The sequence below is a fragment of the Lagenorhynchus albirostris genome, chromosome 7 (genome assembly GCF_949774975.1).
Source record: "Lagenorhynchus albirostris chromosome 7, mLagAlb1.1, whole genome shotgun sequence".
NCBI lineage: Eukaryota > Metazoa > Chordata > Mammalia > Artiodactyla > Delphinidae > Lagenorhynchus > Lagenorhynchus albirostris.
This window is the reverse complement of record NC_083101.1, coordinates 72,036,704-72,057,587: the sequence shown is the minus strand read 5'-3', so window position 1 is coordinate 72,057,587 and position 20,884 is coordinate 72,036,704. Positions and strand designations below refer to the sequence as shown.

The window sequence follows — 20,884 nt, the reverse complement described above, 5'->3', positions numbered from 1 at the left end:
GAAATCAATGGAAATTTTTTTAAAGAATGGGTGGTTGCTACTAGCACATTTGATAAGGTACTATAAGAATGAGATATGCTTAGAAAAGAATTGGCTACTTTGCAAACCCGTCTTAGGGAGGCTATTGAAACCCATAAACTGCAGCATTGAAAATTTTAACTATTTTCCACCAAATAAAGGCTTTGTTATAATATCCTTTATAACACAACTGCACCAAATCCAGGAGTTTCCAGACAGACATACTTTCAGAGTAGTACCCTTTGTTAAGACTTGTGACAGAATTAGATTGGAGCCATGTTGATTCTCTCAGCTCGATGAAAGAATTTCTAGAATGATTTAGGCAAGATCTCACAAAATCCTAATGTGTCTAATAAATACATAATTGACTCTAGGAGGAGAATTATGTCCCCAAACAGCATTGTATGAGTCAATGTAATTCAAATATATTGAAAAAGTACAAAATTCTTGAGAAATCTGTATTTATTAAAACACTGCCGAGTAAGTTGCGTGGGTGGATCGTTTCGGCCGAGTTAGTAACGGCGCTGCGCAGCCTGCGGGCGTTACTGTGCCACGCGCCGCCGGGTGGTTATATCGAGGCTCAGTTAGCTCTCAGGCCGGCAGCGCAGGTTTGCCTTGGTTCGCCGGACCCAAGGTCTGTGAGCGGCCACGATGTCGATCTTCACCCCCACCAACCAGATCCGCCTGACCAATGTGGCCGTAGTACGAATGAAGCGAGCCGGGAAGCGCTTCGAAATCGCCTGCTACAAAAACAAAGTCGTGGGCTGGCGGAGCGGCGTGGAAAAAGACCTTGATGAAGTTCTTCAGACCCACTCAGTGTTTGTAAATGTCTCTAAAGGTCAGGTTGCAAAGAAGGAAGATCTCATCAGTGCGTTTGGAACAGATGACCAGACTGAAATCTGTAAGCAGATTTTAACTAAAGGAGAGGTTCAAGTGTCAGATAAAGAACGGCACACACAGCTGGAGCAGATGTTTAGGGACATTGCAACTATTGTGGCCGACAAATGTGTGAACCCTGAAACAAAGAGACCGTACACCGTTATCCTTATCGAGAGAGCCATGAAGGACATCCACTATTCGGTCAAACCCAACAAGAGTACAAAACAGCAGGCTTTGGAAGTGATAAAGCAGTTAAAGGAGAAAATGAAGATAGAACGTGCTCACATGAGACTTCGGTTCATTCTTCCAGTGAATGAAGGGAAGAAGCTGAAAGAAAAACTCAAGCCACTCATCAAGGTTATAGAAAGTGAAGACTGGTCAACAGTTAGATATTGTGTGTCTCATCGACCCCGGCTGCTTCCGAGAAATCGATGAGCTCGTAAAAAAGGAGACAAAAGGCAAAGGCTCTTTGGAAGTACTCAGTTTGAAAGACGTGGAAGAAGGAGATGAGAAATTGGAGTGACAGTCATCAGTCTCTTCAGCTGTCAAACACTAAAGCGTTTGCGTTTCCCACAGCCCTGTTTTCTTTCTGTGATCTGCCAAATACTTGCTCAGATGAGTTGACACTTTCCATCTTTGTGGCAAACATGTACACAAAAAGACTTTCCTACGTAAGTATTATAATGTGGGATTCATTTAGTTTTAATTATCAAATAGGGTTTTAGGCAAAAGTGAAATACAGAGTCCAGAGTAGCATTTTGTTACTGCCTCATGCCTTTGAGCTTTCCAGGGTGAAAGTTATTTGACACAACTCTTGTGGATAAAAAATAAGTTTTGTACATTATAAGAAAACAACTTTGGGAGGATATATCTGTATGACAGAAAGGGAGGATTTGCCAAAAAAGAAAATGTGTAATGTCTTATTTCTACTTAATGAAATGTGTGTATAGGGGTAACTGTCTCGTGACCTAATACAAAGCTTGGATGATGACTTCTTGATTTTCTGAAAAATAGATAGATGATGACTGTGCAGGACTTCAATAATGTTCATCAAACATGCTGCCATAGCCTAGATTATTCTTGGTAAAAAATACAGCCATTTATTCTAATTCTTAAAGTTTATAATATATATCACTAGAGTTGAAAATATACGTAATCAATAAAACCACTGTTTATTTTTGTTAAACTATGGCTTGTATTTCTAGACAGCTTCCTACCTTTTTCTTTTCTCTGCCTCTTGTCTGGTAGGATGGGAGAGTTCTTAGCAGGATTAAACAAGTCAGGAGGAGGAGTGCTCAGAACAGGCCCTGTTCTGTTAAATACCTGATAAACCTTAGAGATATTATTTGGGATGTAATTGAACTTGAGTGTTTTAGTATTTGAACACTTAAATAGACAATGTGCAAGTTTTTTTAAATCTACTTATCCTCAAAAGAGATAGTCTAGAATACAAAGTAGGGTTTCCCTCAAAATAAACATACAGATGTATTTTTATTTTTTTTTATTATTATTTTTTTTTGTGGTGCATGGGCCTCCCACTGCTGCGGCCTCTCCCGTTGCGGGGCGCGGGCTCCGGACGCGCGGGCTCGGCGGCCGTGGCTCGCGGGCCCGGCCGCTCCGCGGCGCGTGGGATCCTCCCGGGCCGGGGCACGGACCCGTGTCCCCTGCATCGGCAGGCGGACTCTCGGCCGCCGCGCCACCAGGGAAGGCCCCATACAGATGTATTTTATGCACAGAAGTTTTTAAGTGAAAAAGAGTTCTTGACTTGAACAGTTCCTGATTGGTTGATTGAAGTCAAACATTTTTCTCATAGTGTTGGAAGAAATATTCTTAAGACACACTTTCTTTAACAGTGAAATTAAACTACTGTTCAGATACAGTCTTCAAGATGACCCCCTCACTGATTCCATTTTACTTACATAGTTTGTTGTTTTACAAAAATGATCTAAACTTGAAGTCCCAGGAAATTATTTTAACCAATGAAGTTTACACTTTATTTCTAGCTTAAACAGTTAAAGCAACGTTTCAGGTCGAAAGTCATAATTACTAAAAATGTTCAAGAGCTGCATCTTGAATAGAAAAAAGATAAATGTTACCATAACATTGCCTTAAGTTTTTTCCCATTCTCATACTCATTTCTTCTAAAAAGCTGGAACTTCAAGAATTGTCAAATGTAAATCAGAGTCATGTTTCTGAACCTATAAAAAATAAAAAATTTTCTACCTTAAAAAAAAACAAAAAAACAAACAAAAAAAAAACACTGCCAACATGGACTAAATGTTATTGACTGTTTGAAATGTAAAAAGACCTTTCAGTCTACAACTTTCTGTAGCCAAGGAGGTTGAGAAAGTTGCCTAGCCACAAAAAAGGCATATTCTACAATGCTTTCTTCAGAAATGATAGATGAGGACACTAGAAAATACCTTTAGAAATCAGAGCTAATAAGAGCCGTGGAGAATAAAAGACTTGGAAGCCACTTCCAGGAAATAAAATCGCAGGCTAAACAAGCCACATCCTTATCCTAGGGAAAGGGTCCTGACAAGTTTTGTTCAGAGGGATATCAAAAATACTATGAACTAGTTAATTTGTGTTCCTATTTTTCCCTTTTCAAATGGGGATGTTAGGGTCTTTCCTGCCTCTGTTTCACCCACTGTGTATTGAGTATATGTGGGTCACACAATTTTTTAGCCCATGATTCTCCAGATCAAGAGGAGCAACATCTGGATCATAAATTCCTGGTGACCCTGATGCCATGATTAACCAAGAGTTTGGGGAGTATTAAATGGGGGTAACTGTATTTAGCAGCTGGGAGGGGTACCAATATTTATGAACAAGAAAACAGATTGTGGTAGATTCAATTATTCTGCCCCTTGACTTGTGGCACAGCTATGGGATTAGCTTGGTCAATGGGATGTTATCAAACATGAAACTAGCAGAGGATGAAAATGTGCTTGCACAGGTGAGCTTTCCTTCTTGCACTCTGCCATTGCCATGAGAGGAAGACTCTGTAGGGAAGCTGCTACCCCTCAGCCTGGCCTAGGTTAAAAAGACACATGAAAGAGACCTCAGCCCAACCAGCAGTGAGGGGCTAGAAACCATACCCAAGAGCTCACAGAGTGTCTGCTTTATTTTCATGAGCTCTCACATAATATTGCCTCTAATAAGCCACTCACTTTCTGGTGAAGGAAGTTCAACAATAGGGTCATGAATACAGAGTCCACTGGTTCTTCCATTAATTAAAAAAAAACCTGCCACCTGATTAAACTTTTTAATAATCTCATAGAAGTCTGATTAAGGGGTTAGATTGGGCATAATACCTTGTACATTTCTTGTGCTATCCTTTAAGATGTATTATATGCTTTGAACAAAAAGTCATTATATCTTGAGCCATCCCTGAAAATTAAGAATCAAGGCATACAAGTAGGAGTGCACCTCTCACCATCAGTCTCAGAGACCCAGTAGGAGAAATATGTTTCCATGCCCACAAATTTGGCTGTTCTAGATCAGAAGTCCTTGTTGCCAGCAAGAGATGTGAAGGGACTTTTATCAGGGAACAGAATAAGCATTCCACTGACCTTAAAGCTATGACTAGCACATGATCATTGGGTAGACCCCCAAGACTGGGAACTATATCCAATCTCCTGGGATAAACCGTAATGGAAAATAAAAAGAGAATGTATATACGTGTAAAACTGAGTCACTTTTCTGTACAACAGAGATTGGCACAGCAATGTAAATCAACTCTACTTCAACTAAAAAATCAATTTAAAAACAGATCATGTCATGTGCAAACAGTGACAGTGTTACATCTTCCTCTCTGATTTAGATGTCTTTTATTTCTTTTTCTTGCCTAATTGCTCTGGCTAGAACTTTCAGTACTATGTTGAATAGAAGTGACAAGAGTGGGCATCTTTGCCTTGTTAAAAGTCAAAGATTGTATGGTAGCTGGTCCTCAAGATGGCCTCCAGTAATTCTTGTTTCTGGTATTCACAACCCTTGACTGTAGGATGATTTAGTGATTCACATCCCTCCCACTTGGAAAATGCACTTATCTACTCCCAAGGCTCTTAAAAGTCTTTTATCATCATCTCAGAATCCTGAATCTTTTTATCTAAATTGGGTTCAGGTGCAGATGAGGTAGCCAAAGTATAGCTCCTCTGGGTACGTGGACCTGTGAAACTAAAAAGACAAACTATCTGCCCCACATACACCCAACATCCAATAGCAAGACAGGCATAGAATAACTGTTTATGTTAGCTTTCTATTGCTGTATAACACATTACCACAACTTAGCTACTTAAAATAACACATTTATTATTTCAGCCTCTGCAGGTGAGGAGTCCAAGTATGGCTTAGTGGGACCCTCTTCAAGGCTGCTAGCAAGGTATTGACCAGGGCTGAGTTCTCATCTGGTAGCTCAACTAGGGAGGGATCTGCTACCAAGCTCAGTCAGCTACTGGCAGAATTCATTTCCTTGCAGCTATATGACCTTAGGACTTACTTCTTGCTGGTTATTAGCAGGAGGTCACCCTCAGCTCCTAGAGACTGCCCACTGTTCCCTATTACATGGCCCTCTACATAGGCAGCTCAAAACAGGACAGGCTGCTTCTTCAAAGCCAGATGAAGAGCAAGAGATAATCTATTAGCAATATAGAGTTTTTAAAATATAACTTAATCACAGGAGTGATATCCCATAAATTTTTCATATTCTGTTGATTGGAAGCTAGTCACAAGTTCTGCTCACACTCTAGGGTGGAGTTTACAAAAAGGTATAAATACCCAGGAGTTAGGGATCATGGGACCATCTTTGAGTCTGTTCACTACAACAGCTATCGACATTTCTGTTCAAAAATGGGGGGAATGGTAGCTCAAAGCAGTCACTGGTTCATAGCAATTCCAAGTCCAGCTAGGAAAAAAATACTGGTTAGGTCTCATGGCCTGGCAATAATTCTCCATGGCATTCAGCTCCACCGTCTGGGCTCTTGGTTCTACACTATGAGTTATCCTTCCTTTTTAATGAAAGGTAGGACATGTTTGCAGCTGAGTAATTTTCTCTGCCTTCCTCCTACCAGTAGAGTTTCGAGATCCAGTGGCCTCTCTTTTATACTGTCTATTTTATACTGTCTCTGTCCCTGTTAGTCCAAGCTGGCAGCATTTATATAGATACATCATACAAAAGTTATGAGGGTTCACTGCATTACAAAAAGCCACACCCCAAATTTCTAAGTTTAAAGTAATTTGTACATAAAGCTAAGTTCCATAGACCTTATTTTCATTTACACATGGGTCAGTTATCTAAACTAGCAGGATTATCAGATGTTAGATTACATGGATTTTTCCATGTGTTTAATCATGGTTCCAGACTACCTCAAAGGTAGAGGGAGTAACTAGCACTTCAAGGATTTGTCTGTTAGTTAAAGGAATAAGAATAGGACAATGTCTCACATACTGGTATAGTGATAATTGTTCATCTCAATTTGTGGAATCATCTATTCCTAATCTTAATCAAATGTGTTTATAATTAGAGCAAAGACCATCTTGGTCATAGAGGAAAGGAGAGAATTGCAGGTAAACAGCTGACCTTTGAATACTGTGGGTTTGAATTGCACTGGTCCACTTATATGTGGATATTTTTCAACAGTAAATACTATGGTACTACATGGTCCATGTTCGCTGAATCCGCGGATGCAGAGGAACTGCAGATAGGGAGGGCCGAGTATAAATTGTATGCAGATTAACCACAGCATTGTTCAAAGTTCAATTACAGTGTGATACAGGGTTAGGCTTGGGCTCAAGATGCTTTGCGTTTTCATCAATGACCTTGATACCATAATCTGGTCATGAGGTTTGGATCAGGATTTGAAACTGTTCCATAGGAGGCTATAAGGAGAAGGCACAGAATGAAATTCATCAGGGTTGAGCATGAGGACAGAATAATTCACTCGGGGGGTTTAAACCAATTGGGAATCAAAGTTAGGTTCACTTCTGTTAGAAATGATTAAACATAATCCTACCTGAAGGCAGGAGCTCTTCTAATTCTTTGATACTAAGATCTAATGGGAAAGGGAAACTTTGAAAAACAATTGGGGTTATAACTTGAAAAGACTGTATATTTAAAAGACTTGAAAGACTGTATATTTGGATTGATATAAAATTTTACCAATTCATTTCAAATGTACAAGTGTTTAAAATGTAGTATTAATAGGATTTGTGAGTATGTAAATTCTCAAATACCTGCAAATTAATTTTATAGTATAACCGTTCATGTAAGTTAAAAATTTTTGAGGGATACAGGAAACTTTTGGAGGTGAGAGATATGTTTATCACCTTCATTGTGGTGATAGTCCAAACTCAGAAAATTGTACACATTAAACATGTACAGTTGTTTTGTGTATCAATTATACCTCAATAAATCTGTTAAAATTTTTCTAATGGACCCACACGTAAAATTTTCCTCTATTCTTCTTGCATTTCCTTCTTCCTTCCTGAATGTCACAGACTTATCAGAGATCAAGGAAGTAGGGAAATCATGGCATGCCAAACATGATCAGTGTTCAATGGTCTATTTTAAATTTTTGGATACATTTCATAAAGCACAGAAACATCTCTATTTTCTAATTTATTTTATCAGGAGGGCTTTGATCCAAGTAAGTTCAGTTTAGTCCTACTCACCAAACATTAATCATCAGGCGGGGTCTGGGAAAGATCATAAGGACTGGAAGTTCCCTGTCCTCAGAAAGCTCAAAGTTCAGAAAAATGTTATTTTTTTAAAAAAAACTTACATTTCTTATTTGATACCGTAAGTCATTTCAGATGAATTATAAAATACCAACATGAAAGAGAAATTTAAAGTCACATTTAAAACCCTACCACTCAGAGGACTTCCCTGGTGCCACAGTGGTTAAGAATCTGCCTGCCAATGCAGGGGACACGGGTTCGATCCCTGGTCCAGCAAGATCCCACATGCCGTGGAGCAACTAAGCCCGTGAGCCACAACTACTGAGCCTGCACTCTAGAGCCCATGTGCCACAACTACTGAAGCCCACGCACCTAGAGACCGTGCTCCGCAACCAGAGGAGCCACTGCAGTGAGAAGCCTGCGCACCGCAACGAACAGTAGCCCCCTGCTCGCCACAACTATAGAAAGCTCGCGTGCAGCAACGAAGACGCAATGTAGCCAAAAATAAATATAATTAATAAAAATAAAATAAAACCCCACCACTCAGAGAAACTACCATGATCAATTTATTATGTTTCTCATTTTTTCTATGCATGTAGATATATATTTACAAAAACTCATTTTGTAGACACTATTTTATAACCTGCCTATGTCGATAATATTTTGGAATCATTTTTCCTATCAATAAACATCTTTCTATATTGATGTGGCTGCATACTATTCATGCTGTATAATGAGACAATCTATTGAACTGTTCTTTATTTTTAAAATCTAGCTACAGTCAACGTTTTACTATCATAAACAAGCATCCTTCATTAGCCCTACTTTTTAATAAAACTGAAATCCTGGTTTTTAAAAAATGTATCATGTTGTTAAAGCTTTTACTATGTCTTCCCAAATGCACTATTTTTCTAGTAATATTTGTAAAATTATCCAATCCTAGTATACTCATCATAACAAAGAAAAATGCTCAGAGTAGTATTTTCTGTAGGATGTTGGACAATCTCATCTGCTCTCACTCGGTGCTGCCCAGGAAAAGACTTTGGTTCAAAGAAGTCTAGGAAACATGATATTATTTCCCACACTGATATTCACAGCCCATATTAGCATTTCAAAGACTCTGAGAAGTCCAGCACTAAAGAAACACGTTCAATTCTGTTTAAGTCAACATTATTAGCCAGGGAACACTGTTTGGTGTAATATTTACTGGCATGCTTTGGAACATCCCTTGCTGCTTTAGAAAATAATTTGAAAGTGCCCAAGTTTAAGCAAACTGAAAACAGACTCAGATTTTTACTCAAAACAAGAATAATTTATATGATTTATTTAGTGATTAGCATTTGAAAGACGATTCAAATGGTAACCTTGGATAACAGTATTATTGGAATGTCTTTGTCTAATATTGTTTCACGTTTTATTGACTGCCTTATTTCAGAACAGCATTTTATTTTTGCTATGTCTGAATCCGTATGGCAGCAAGTTGTATTACAATGAAATTCTACAGTATATCTAAAAATTAGACTGGGATCAAGTCTGGTAGCATGAATACTTCAATGGCTAAGTATAGTTCTCATATATGATACTTAGAAGATGCTCTAAAATAAATCCTAAAGTAAAATTAATTTCATGACCATTATATATTAACTCCCAAAAAAGAAACAAGACATTAAAGCATAATCAAATGCTTGCTTATCATCTTCCACTTTGCTTTTGGATAATAACAACTTTTAGATGGCAATATAAGGATATATTGATCTTTTTTATATGTCAATCAAATATCTAGTTAAACATGAGTAGAACATCACATCCACGTGTAAAAAACTGCCTTGCCAATCAATGTCTTCTTATACACAGGTAACACATCAGATTTAAATATAATAAGGTATAAGACTGACAACTAATTAGTCAAAAGTGAAAAATAAATTGTCCTTTGTTTTCCTTTTCTTTTTTCAATGAGATATTCTTAGTTTTTCATTCACTCACTGCTAGTCCACTTTGTAACATTTCACCTTTACTGCAGTGCCTATGCCATAATTCCCTTTAATTTTTCATGCCATTTTTCTTTTATTGGCATGCAGGTGTATGTGATCTACATTGATGACTATGGTAGGAAACAAGGGTCAAATATCAGTGGATATACAGTTATATCAAGAGAATTTTTAAAAAGGAGAAAGGTAGTGCTTCACAGATTATGCTGAGGAATAACAACAATAACCAAAAAAAAAAAAAGAACCCCAGAAGAATATACAAACTTTGAATTTTTTGACATTTACTACTAAGACCCATAGCAGTCCCATGTAACAACAAATGCCATTAAACTCCAGGATCTAGGACTTTCCTGGACCTAGCAGGATGGATCTAATCTACAGTGGAATTTAGTATTCTGTTATGGCTTAAAACTGTTCTAGCAGTAAGACCTAGCAAAGGGACACTGAGTAGTCACATCAGTTCAGTAGTTTTGTGATTGGGGGCCATTCGGTGACAGTTCTTTAGGTTTGCATAAATTGTGAGAGAAGTTCAGTAGTCTGCGAAGAGATCAAAACTGTCCCATCACCTTGGTCTTATAACACTCCCAGGGTTTAAAGGCAGCCATCAGCAGTTTTTCTGGAAACAGAAGCATTAAGTGATATGAACTCAATGTCATTGATATAGGACAGAGTCAGGGCAGTTTAATTCAAATAACAGTGTATTGAGTTCTCCCCTAGTGCAAGGCACAGCACTAACCGAAGAAGATACAAACAACAGTTGGCAGTTGACACAACGCCTGACTTCAAACTGTTTACTCTAGTAGGAGGTTGGGACAAGAGATGAAGGAATTATTTTTTTAAAAAAAGCAAAACCTTACAGAGAGGCACCACAGATATTGTGAGAGATTGAAGAAGGAAGAGTCCATATTTATGGCAGATCATGAAAATTTATTACTTGAGCTAGGCCTTGTAAGCAAGTGTATATATAATTTTGACTCAGAAAAAATGGGAAGACAGTATATAATGGTTTGGAAGTTCCAATGTACTGACTTGGGGGGAACAGGGAGAAGTTCAACTAGAGAGAAAAGGAGTTGAAAAATTGAAAGATAAGTTGTTCTACCCTTGTGAAGGGACTGAATGAAAGCTGACTGAAGGCTGAAGGCTGCCCAGTTCAATAGGTATTCAGTAATAAAGTAAAAGGGTTTTTCCTATTGATTTTAGTTTGTTTTGGGCAAAGACAATAAGGCTATCTGGGAGGCTACTGCATCATTCTCAGCAAATAGTAATGAAAATATAAATTAGAACAGCCAAAAGGAAGTCAAGGAGAGAACAGGGATGAGAGGTATTTCAGATACATTATACTAGAGTCAGCAAATAATTGGATGTGAGAAATGGGAGAGGGAGACACCAAAGATTGTCTTCACCTATTGTAGTGAATAATAGAAAATGGATGTTGAATGGAGAGCTGGAGAAGGAATGTAAGTTAAGACTAGGAGAAGATGGAGAATTCAAAAGTAAGTGAGAGAAGCTGATTGTGCAGGTGATGAAAGAGAAGCTTAGAAAGGTTAAGAGACAGACTGGAGACAGAAAAGTTGGAAAGAAAGAAAGCAGAATACCGTACATGATTGAACATAGGACATACGATGGACACAGAAATGGAATAAAAATAAAACCCTTCACAATCCACTAGCATTTTTTGCACCTCTTGCTAAGGCACCACAGGCCTTAATCTAGAGGTAAATGGCTGCCTGCAGATAGAGATGCCTCCCAGCTGCATCAAAGGGTATCATACCCCACCATCCATTTCCTTTTTCCCCTTCCTTTTAAAGTTCCGAATGCAAACCCACAGTGTGTGAACGGCAGAACCAAGCCCTCAATTCAGCCATATTCATTTTCCTCTGGCAAGATTTTAAAGCTGAAAATAGAAGTTTTCAATGGAATCATGGAATAAAAAGCTAATCTCTATGTCATCTCGTGAGCATGACCCCCAGACTGTATTATGGTCATGAAAGACCTTTTCATACCGAACAAAGATGTGTTTTCTCAGCCACACTTATTGTGACGTCCTGAGACTGCATGTCACAAGAATATTTTTTGGTAGAGCCTAATCATTTTCTAACAGCTGTGTGCTCTAAACACGTTTTGAAGGTTAGTACCTAAAAGAAAAGTTTTCACTTAAGTCTGGTAAATGTTACATTTTAGCAAAAATACCTTTAAATGTACATAATCGTGTATTCTGGTTTACCCTGTATTAACCTTTCCTCAAACTAGGTGGCACTCCTTAAAGAACTAAATTATATTTATTAGATATTAGATAAACGCATGACATGGTCAGGTAGGGTTATTCTGGCAATATAAATATGGAGAAAGAGAACTGAAAACTGGCAGAAAGCAATTCTGACATGTGAGCTTATCAAGTTTATGAGTGTCATCATTGCCATTTACATGTTCTGTGGAAGAGATGGTCTGTTATTTTAGGAGGCTGATTCTATTTATTAATTGAAAAAGCGTTTGATGGACTAGTAGTAAAGAGAACTTATAGAAATAGGAAAGGAACACACACAGAGGTATTTCAACAGAGCTACAAATTGAACCTTGAAATCCAAGTGCTTAATTGCCATTTAGTCTACTTGAATACATATTGAGGGCATGCAATCACTGAATATACTTCTAGCTTTAGGAAACTGTATATCCAAATGTTAAACACATACTCCCACTTACTTCTTTATATTTTTTACACTAATATTTTTGTTTGAATCAAATAATTTGAGTAGAAAGATTAAAATAAAATTATTTCTCCTGTTTGATCAAAAGTAACAATCTTGCTTTTCCTGTATTACTATACACACTAAGTAATATTATATTCAGGTTAAAAGAAGCCATTTGTCCAAGGCTTTACAAAATACATTTTGCATATGGGAACATGAAGTTAACTCAATATTTGCATTTACTCAAAAATGCTATTATTGCATGGAATTTTATAATTCTGGTAAAAAGTACCCCAAATTCCACCCACTACTTCTTATCACTTTCCACCTGAAGGCACTTCACAAATCTACATTGGTCAGATAAATACTCTGAGTTGCTGAGCTGAAGAACTTCTGCTGAGGTCCATCAAATAACAGTACATCTGTTTTGTTTGCATGGAATAAAATATTTTAATATGCATATATCTACCAAAGGTATTTGGATATTATATATTATATAATATATATTATAATAGGATATGTATGAAAGGGTCTGGTTCCAGATTTATACAAGTATTCACAGAATATTTATCTGCCAGACCCTGTTCCAGGCAACGGGAACACACTTGTGAAAAAATAATCTAAAATTCCTGTCCGCGTTGAAGATGATCACGTGTCGACGTGGAGGCGGGGACTAGAAAAGAGTTAGGGATGGGACATGCTGGGGGTGGGGCTTGGAGAGTTCTATTTTAAAGATGGGTCAGGACCATCTTGGGAAGGTTATTACTGGACACAGACTTGAGGATGGTGAGAGAGATAGAGGAAACAGCCAGTGTAAAATTCCTATGATAGGAACATGTCTGGCATATTCAGCAGACAGTAATGAGTGGTTAAAGGAAAATGAGGAAGGGAGGGAGAAGTGGGAGAACACAAAGAGAGAATGGGGTGCCAGATCCTGTAGACTCTTTTAGGCCACTGTATTCTAAATAAAATGGGTGCGGGGCATGGCAGAGTGTTAGAAGAGGGGTGACATGATTTGACTCACATTTTTAAAGTTTCACTCTGGCTGCTATTAGACGAATTGTGTGGAAAAAAGCTAGTTTTCAGACAATTACTCGAGTGTGGATAAAAGATGATGTGAGCTTAGAAGAAGGTAGAATCAATGGAGAGTTGATAAGGGTGGGTTTGTGGATCTATTTGGTATGGTAGAACTTGCTGAAGGATTGGGGGGAGGTGTTGGGAAAAGAGAAGATTTAAGGATAATATTAAGGCTTTTGTCCTTGGACCTTGGAAGGATGTAGTTGCCATTTACTTTCTTCGGGAAGATCTGCTTTCAGCATGTACATGACAAAACAAGTTTAATACATAAGAAAATGATACTTCGTTGAGGCTATTTATTGAAAATGTATTAATTCAGCCTCAACTGATTCAGAATTTATGATGACCCATCAGTATTAGACTGGCCAGAGACTTCCTTCTTCTCCTCTATAAAGGAAATATTTTCAGAGAATGTTAATACTGCCTATAAAATTTTAGGAAAGGAAGAGGGAAACATTAAATTAACTTGGAAACTCTTTTAGAAGTACCCATTTATATAGGAAGATATTTGTCTGAATGAAATCCTTCAAGAAGGGCTCTGTGAGGGCTTCCCTGGTGGCGCAGTGGTTGAGAGTCTGCCTGCTGATGCAGGGGACATGGGTTCGTGCCCCGGTCTGGGAAGATCCCACATGCTGCGGAGAGGCTGGGCCCGTGAGCCATGGCCGCTGAGCCTGCGCGTCTGGAGCCTGTGCTCCGCAACGGGAGAGGCCACAACAGTGAGAGGCCCGCGTAACGCCAAAAAAAAAAAAAAAAAAAAAAAAGGGCTCTGTGAAACCTGAGCTTGGAAACACATATTTTTGTGTAGCTGTGAACAGCTGCTTTGCCTGAGTCAGCCATGGAGTTAATCTGCCTCCCCTAAAATCTAATACATACATAGGAAGACTAAATTAATAAGAAAAAATGTTCAGCCTCTCTAGTAATCAAAGCCATGTGAATTTAATCAATAATGCGATTCCATTTGACATCCATCAAATTAGTAAAAGTTTGACTTGTTCAAAAGAACATCTGATTATCAGGTTCAGGATTAATTGAGTGCATGCATTTGTCTATCCTCTCAGCCAAAATCCCACTGAAATTAGAGTTGAGATGTAAACACAGATAATATAATGGCAATACCAAGGGTAGTGAGGGCCATAAGCCGATAAGAGATTTGACAAACTTCTACAGGATGAATTTCAGATGGGATCATTTTTAAAGATATCCCATAATATAGAAAGCAGAAGTTCAGAATGTGCACATGAGAAGACATGAAGGTGAAAGACACTGTTTCTGTCAATGCCCTGGAGAGGTACCAACCTTGTAGTTGGCAGATTTATAGAGCAGCCATGAGCTGCGGAGCTGAAAGCAGTGTAATTAGTAATGAGGCTGTCTGCAGAACAGCTGGAAGAGCCCTGTCCACAATACCACCCTCTATACAGAATGCTAGCCCGATGACATTTGGCCTCTGAGCAGAAACTAGAGAACTCTTCTCCAAAGAAATGTGACAATACTGGGAGATAGTGAGGAAGAGGGAGTATGAATAAATTTAAAATAAAGTCCTATAATTCTTTGAAAAATGGGATCCATGAGAGGGTATTTTATCAAACAGTGTATACTCATCTCAGAAATACTTAACCTAGTGGTTATCAAACTTAATATTCATAGAAAACATTAGGGGATTGAAGATTCTCAAACTTAAGGTGTTCATAAGATTACTGAAGGATCAAATTAAAAAGTTAACTACAAGCCAGAAAGTCGAATTCAGTAGGTTGGCAGTGGGACCTAGGAATATACATTTCATTTTATTTATTTTTTTAAATTTATTTTATTTGTTTTTGGCTGCCTTGGGTCTTCGTTGCTGCACGCAGGCTTTGTCTAGTTGCAGAGACTCTTTGTTGCAGTGCACGGGCTTCTAATTGCAGTGGCTTCTCTTGTTGCGGAGCACGGGCTCTAGGCATGCGGGCTTCAGTAGTTGTGGCTCGTGGGCTCTAGAACACAGGCTCAGTAGTTGTGGTGCATGCACAGGCTTAGTTGCTCCACGGCATGTGGGATCTTCCCGGACCAGGGCTTGAACCTGTGTTCCCTGCATCGGCAGGCAGATTCTTAACCACTGCGCCACCAGGGAAGCCCCGGAATATGCATTTCAAATAAATACTCCTAGTTGACTATGATGTAGATAGTGGAGAAAGAATACAAGGGAAACAAATAGCAGGCATATTTTGCATGCTTTTTGTATGAGCATCTGCGTCCTCATCATTCTCTCTTTGTAGAAGGCATTCCCTATTACGCTGTATTTATCCATCTCCTACCCATACATCAAAAGTCTTCACTTGCCTCCATTGAAATCATTCTCCTCTGAATGCCTATACTGCTTTCTTTTCTTTCCACCCAGACAGCAACTATGCACTTTTTAAACATGACCTGTATTATATCATTGAAATGTTGATACACTCCCATGTTTATTAGTATAGTCCCATGTTTCTCTTTTGCTCACTATATAGTGTAACTTAGCCAAGTGCTTTGAATACATTAGCAGTACCGATATTTATTCATAAATGATTAACTTATTGTCTTTACAGTCTAAATTAAGTTGGTACTTCACCCTTCCCATGCTATACTTTCCATCATATCACTTCACACCAAAAACAAAAAAAAAAGGAAAAAAAAGGAAAAACCAATTCTGGAACCATGTTAAAAATTTTAAATATATCATTTTTAACATCTCCATTTATCATCATTTTTTTTTTTTTTTTTTTTGCAGTACGTGGGCCTCTCACTGCTGTGGCCTCTCCCATTGCAGAGCACAGGCTCAGCGAGCCCGCTCCGCGGCATGTGGGATCTTCCCTGACCAGGGCACGAACCCGTGTCCCCTGCATCGGCAGGCAGACTCTCAACCACTGCGCCACTAGGGAAGCCTTCCATTTATCATCTTTTAATGAATTTCAAATTAAGTAGCAAAGATGTTGAAAGATAAATCCTTGGAACCCATGAACCATAGTGATCCACATGTTTTTACAAAGTACCTACTATGTATAGATATACAGAATACAACAAATTACCTATGCCCTCCCCAAACTTATAATCTGAGAAAAAAACAAACATCAAAAGATAAAATCCAACATTCAGCTCACTAATGAGAATTTAGAAACCTAAAGAAAAGCCTTGGTGTATTTTTAATACAAATCTCATCTTATGAAGCCTGCTTTATTAGATTTTTAGATTATTTATAACCACAATGATCTTGAATTTGAAAATGTTTTATTTTGGTTTTTAAAAAGTTGATTGTTTAAATTTCAAAAGCAAAACATACTCATGTTACAGAACAGAGACCCTGAAGTCTAATAAGTAAAAGTGTTCCTCAAATTCCTCATCCTCTTCTACTCATTACATCCCTCTTCCCAGGGCAAACTACTATTAATAGTTCATGTAAATTATCCCAAAGTAGGTTTCTATACAGTCACAAAATAATGGTGATGACATTTATGGAGTGTTTGCTTTGTGCAGAACACCCGGCTATGTGTTTTTTCTTGAAGTATCTCATTGATTCTCATAACTACTCTGTGAAATAGAGACCATTAATATCTCCATTTTGCCAGTAAAGAAACTGAGACTTGGGGTTCCCTGGTGGCGCAGTGGTTGAGAGTCTGCCTGCCGATGCAGGGGACGCGGGTTCGCGCCCCGGTCCGGGAAGATCCCACATGCCACGGAGTGGCTAGGCCCGTGAGCCATGGCCGCTGAGCCTGCGTGTCCAGAGGCTGTGCTCCGCAACGGGAGAGGCCACAACAGTGAGAGGCCCGCATACTGCAACAACAACAACAACAAAAAGAAACTGAGACTTGAAGAAACTAAATAACTTGTCCATAAACATGAAGCTAGTAACTGGTGAAACCAAAATTAAAATCAAAATAGAATGATTCCAACCTCTGACATCTCCACACCATTATGTAACTGCCAACATATATATCAGATCACATATAGGAAATAGATTAATGAAATATGCTTAAATGTATATAACTTTTGTTACACACATGAGATCATGTTATATGTATTTTGCTATGGTTTGTGAGGATTAAGTGGATGGGCTAAGTAAGTGCCAGGCATGGTACATGGCATATAGTCTCAAAAGGTCTCCTTTCTAACTTCTAAATACAAGGCATTTGACCTGAAGTTATTTCTGTTCGCTATAGCACCAGTCACTTACTAAGTGCTCAATAAATATTTCTTTCAGCTTTGCTTTACTGTTAAGACAGTCTTCAATTTAGGTTTTAAGGAAAACATTTTTCCTTCTCACTTCTATGACAGTTATTGATTTTGTTTGTGTACATTTACTTTTAGAAAATAAGTTAATCTAGGATCTCATGTTCTGAGTGTTAGCCTTGAAGCCAATTTACCACACACACACACACACACAGAGATATGGCAAGGAACTTAATGATAACATCAAGAAATGAGAACTGATGGCACCATGGTAATATATTTTTTGATATACACATTTTAGCAAAAAATATATATATATTCCAATATATATATTGGAATGAAAGCAGGAAGTTAAATGCCCATATGTTCTTCCAGGCTTTATTTTTTAGAGAGAAGGGGTAGATGAAGAAAAATTACAAAAATTGGAAATGGGTCAAAGTATTAAGTGAGATACAGGATTGGTTTCTATTTGTAGTACACAAAGAATTTGTAATTTTGAACAAAATAAAATAAATATTGGTGACCATGCTATTATATTACATCTTTTCAAACAAGTTTTGGCTAAGAACATTTTTTATATAAATTAAGATAAAACTGATCTGATCAAAGCTACAGTAAATGGTTGGTGGGAAGATGGGTGATAGGAACCCCTTTCGATACACCTCTAATGGAAGCTAAAGAGGTTTCTGGAAGACCACACTTCTATCCCATTTTCAGGAGATCACTTTTAATAATAGTCACTGCTATAACTAAGGAACAATCTGGTATTTAACAAAGGATGATTTTTCTTCAGTAAGATCCAGGGGTCTTAAATTTACTCACATGTATTATAGGGAATTTAGCCTGTCTCAAAGCATGGTTCATGCACAACCTACAGCAGGATCACCTGCAGTGGTTGTTAAAAAGTGTCATTTCCTGGGCAGATGCAGAATATCTCAAGTGTGATCTAGAAACTTGCATTTTTAATAAGCATTCCATTTGAAGCTTATGTTCCTGAAATTTTAAGAAGCATTCACTCAGATTTTACAGTAGGATTCTGTTGCTAGAAGCCTCAAAATGCATTGAAAAAAATGTTTAAATTAGGTCGCATTTTTCTAATTTTTAATGCAAAAATAATAGAAATATGACTTTTGCCAGGAGTCTTCCTTTTGAATGAATGACTTCATTGAAATGCCTTTGTGTATGGATATAAAAGGGCGTTAATATACATTTTGATGCAACATGTCACAACTCCTCATGTCTGGATAATTTTGCCAGCAAAAGCAAGTATAGCCTTCCTTGAAGAAATTAAATGTTAGATTTTTCACACTTTGTTTTGGTTTCCATAACAGGCATCTTCTTTGCGCAGGGCAAATTATCAAGTCTTCACTGGTTTGTGTTTTCCTCTATGATAAGAAATTGCAGTTTTTGCCTCTCTTACTTTAGAATGTGTTAAATCAAGTCCAAATTTTTTGAGGAAACAGTATACAGAATGAATTTGAACTGAGTCTACCAGCAGAGAGGAAGCCCAAATTGAAGCAGAACTGAAATTATACTTTGATTTAGTTATCTCACTCTCCCCAGAAAAAGTGTTCCACAAATGGTGAGAAACAATGTGTCTAACTTAATTTTATTTCCTATTTAAGTTTCAGTTTGGTGGCATATGGGTTCACTGAAGGTCTGAACTACATTAAATATCCATATTAATTGCACACATACAGACACTGTACTGGATGATGTTCAGGAGGTAAGGCATGATCTCTACTCTCTAGGGGTCAACAATCCATAACTGGAGGAAAAGCATGACACAACATAGGTAGTGAGAAAGCTTATAAAGCAAGCATGGGTAGAATGAGAGGGGATTTCATACAAAAGCAAGATTATTTTTTGAATGCAAAAGGATTATTAAAGTTTTCAAGTAAAGTTGACATTTGAAATTTATTTCCAACAATTAGAAAATGGAATGAGAATCCGAAGTGTAGGGCTTTAGCAACTCTGCCTCCCCGTAACATTTTTGGTTATGCCATAGTCTCCTTGGTGGAAGAAAAGAGCCAAGCAAATTGCCACAATATTTTGCAACTCAAGGCCGTTACAAAAATTCTTAGACTAGAAGAATAAATTATACTATTGCCCACTCATGGGGCCTCTTCCCATGTATTGATAGGCAGTAAGTAGAAGAGTTAAGGTAATATGGATAAAGCAGCATCTAGATGTTTACACTATCAGTGGGAGACACCGTAAGGTCTACAGAAAATCTGTAAGCTCATAGGGAATCACTATTACAGTTGCTCTCCTGTGAGTTCGTCCTTTGCCTAATACAGTCCTCTCCTGAAGTCCTCCCAGACCTTTACTGAAGCAGGGCTTTTTAGATCATGTGTTTCTCCTCCCTGATTACTGTTTACTTTATATACATATGGTTTAGGTCATTATAAAAAACAATGACAAAAAATGTAACCGGGAAAGGGGTTCTATCACCAGACAATGCTGGTGTAACTCAGTTTAAACTGGTCAAACTCCAACTAAGATTTTGGCCTATCAAGCTCTCTTGGTAATATGACTGTAAACATTTTTCAGACTCCCCCTCCAGGTCTTGTCTTTTCTCCTACAGTATCTTTCTGACCTTACATTATCTCCTTAACTCACTGATTTGACATAATAATGCTAAATAACAACCAACTATAAAACCTTAGTAGCATAGGACAATATTCATTTATTTTGCTTATTCATCTGTGAGTCACATAGGTGTTGTATGATCTAGGCTGGGCTCAGCTGAGTAGCTGCTTTTAGCTAAACTTGCTTACACATCTCTCATCCCCCTCCTGGAACCAACAGGCCTAACTAGGGCACGTATTACTCATGGAATGGCAGAGGTACATGAGAGCAGGAGCAGGTAGAAACATGCAAGGCTCCTTAAGTCCAAGACTTGAAACCAGCATTCTGGCACTTCTAGCTCATTCTCTTATTGAAAATAAACCACAAGTCTTATTCTGTTATCCAAAGCAAATCACAAGGCCAAGCCCAAATCCAAGAGTCAAAGAAATATACACTGTCCCTTTAGTAAGAGGAACTGTAAAGTCAGACGGCAAAATGTACAGATATACCCCACACATGAATTAGGTTTTCCACTTACACTGCCTTAACACACCATGCTTACTGGTAACCCAACAGCGGAACATCGTATAGTTTGCTTCCTCCCAAAGAGAATGATCTTCTTCAGGGCCAAGTACTCTGCCATATTCATCATCACAGTATCTCTAGAACCTCAAATAAAATCTGACATATAGACACTAACATTTCCTGATAGACAGATGGCAGGCAGGGAGGAAGGAAGCTAGATTATCCCAAGCACAAGATATAATTGCCATTAAACAACTACCCTGGGCTTCCCTGGTGGCACAGTGG

The 20,884-nt window shown here is 38.2% G+C and overlaps 1 protein-coding gene across 1 annotated transcript; it reads left to right on the top strand.

Annotated features, from left to right (window-relative positions):
- Positions 1–504: 504 nt before the first annotated feature.
- LOC132523698 (ribosome maturation protein SBDS-like) lies at positions 505–1,888 on the top strand. Its single transcript, XM_060155176.1, is given in 2 exon segments — positions 505–1,271; positions 1,273–1,888. Coding segments are annotated over 2 exon segments (750 nt in total). The 5' UTR covers positions 505–669; the 3' UTR covers positions 1,421–1,888.
- The last annotated feature ends 18,996 nt before the right edge of the window (positions 1,889–20,884 follow it).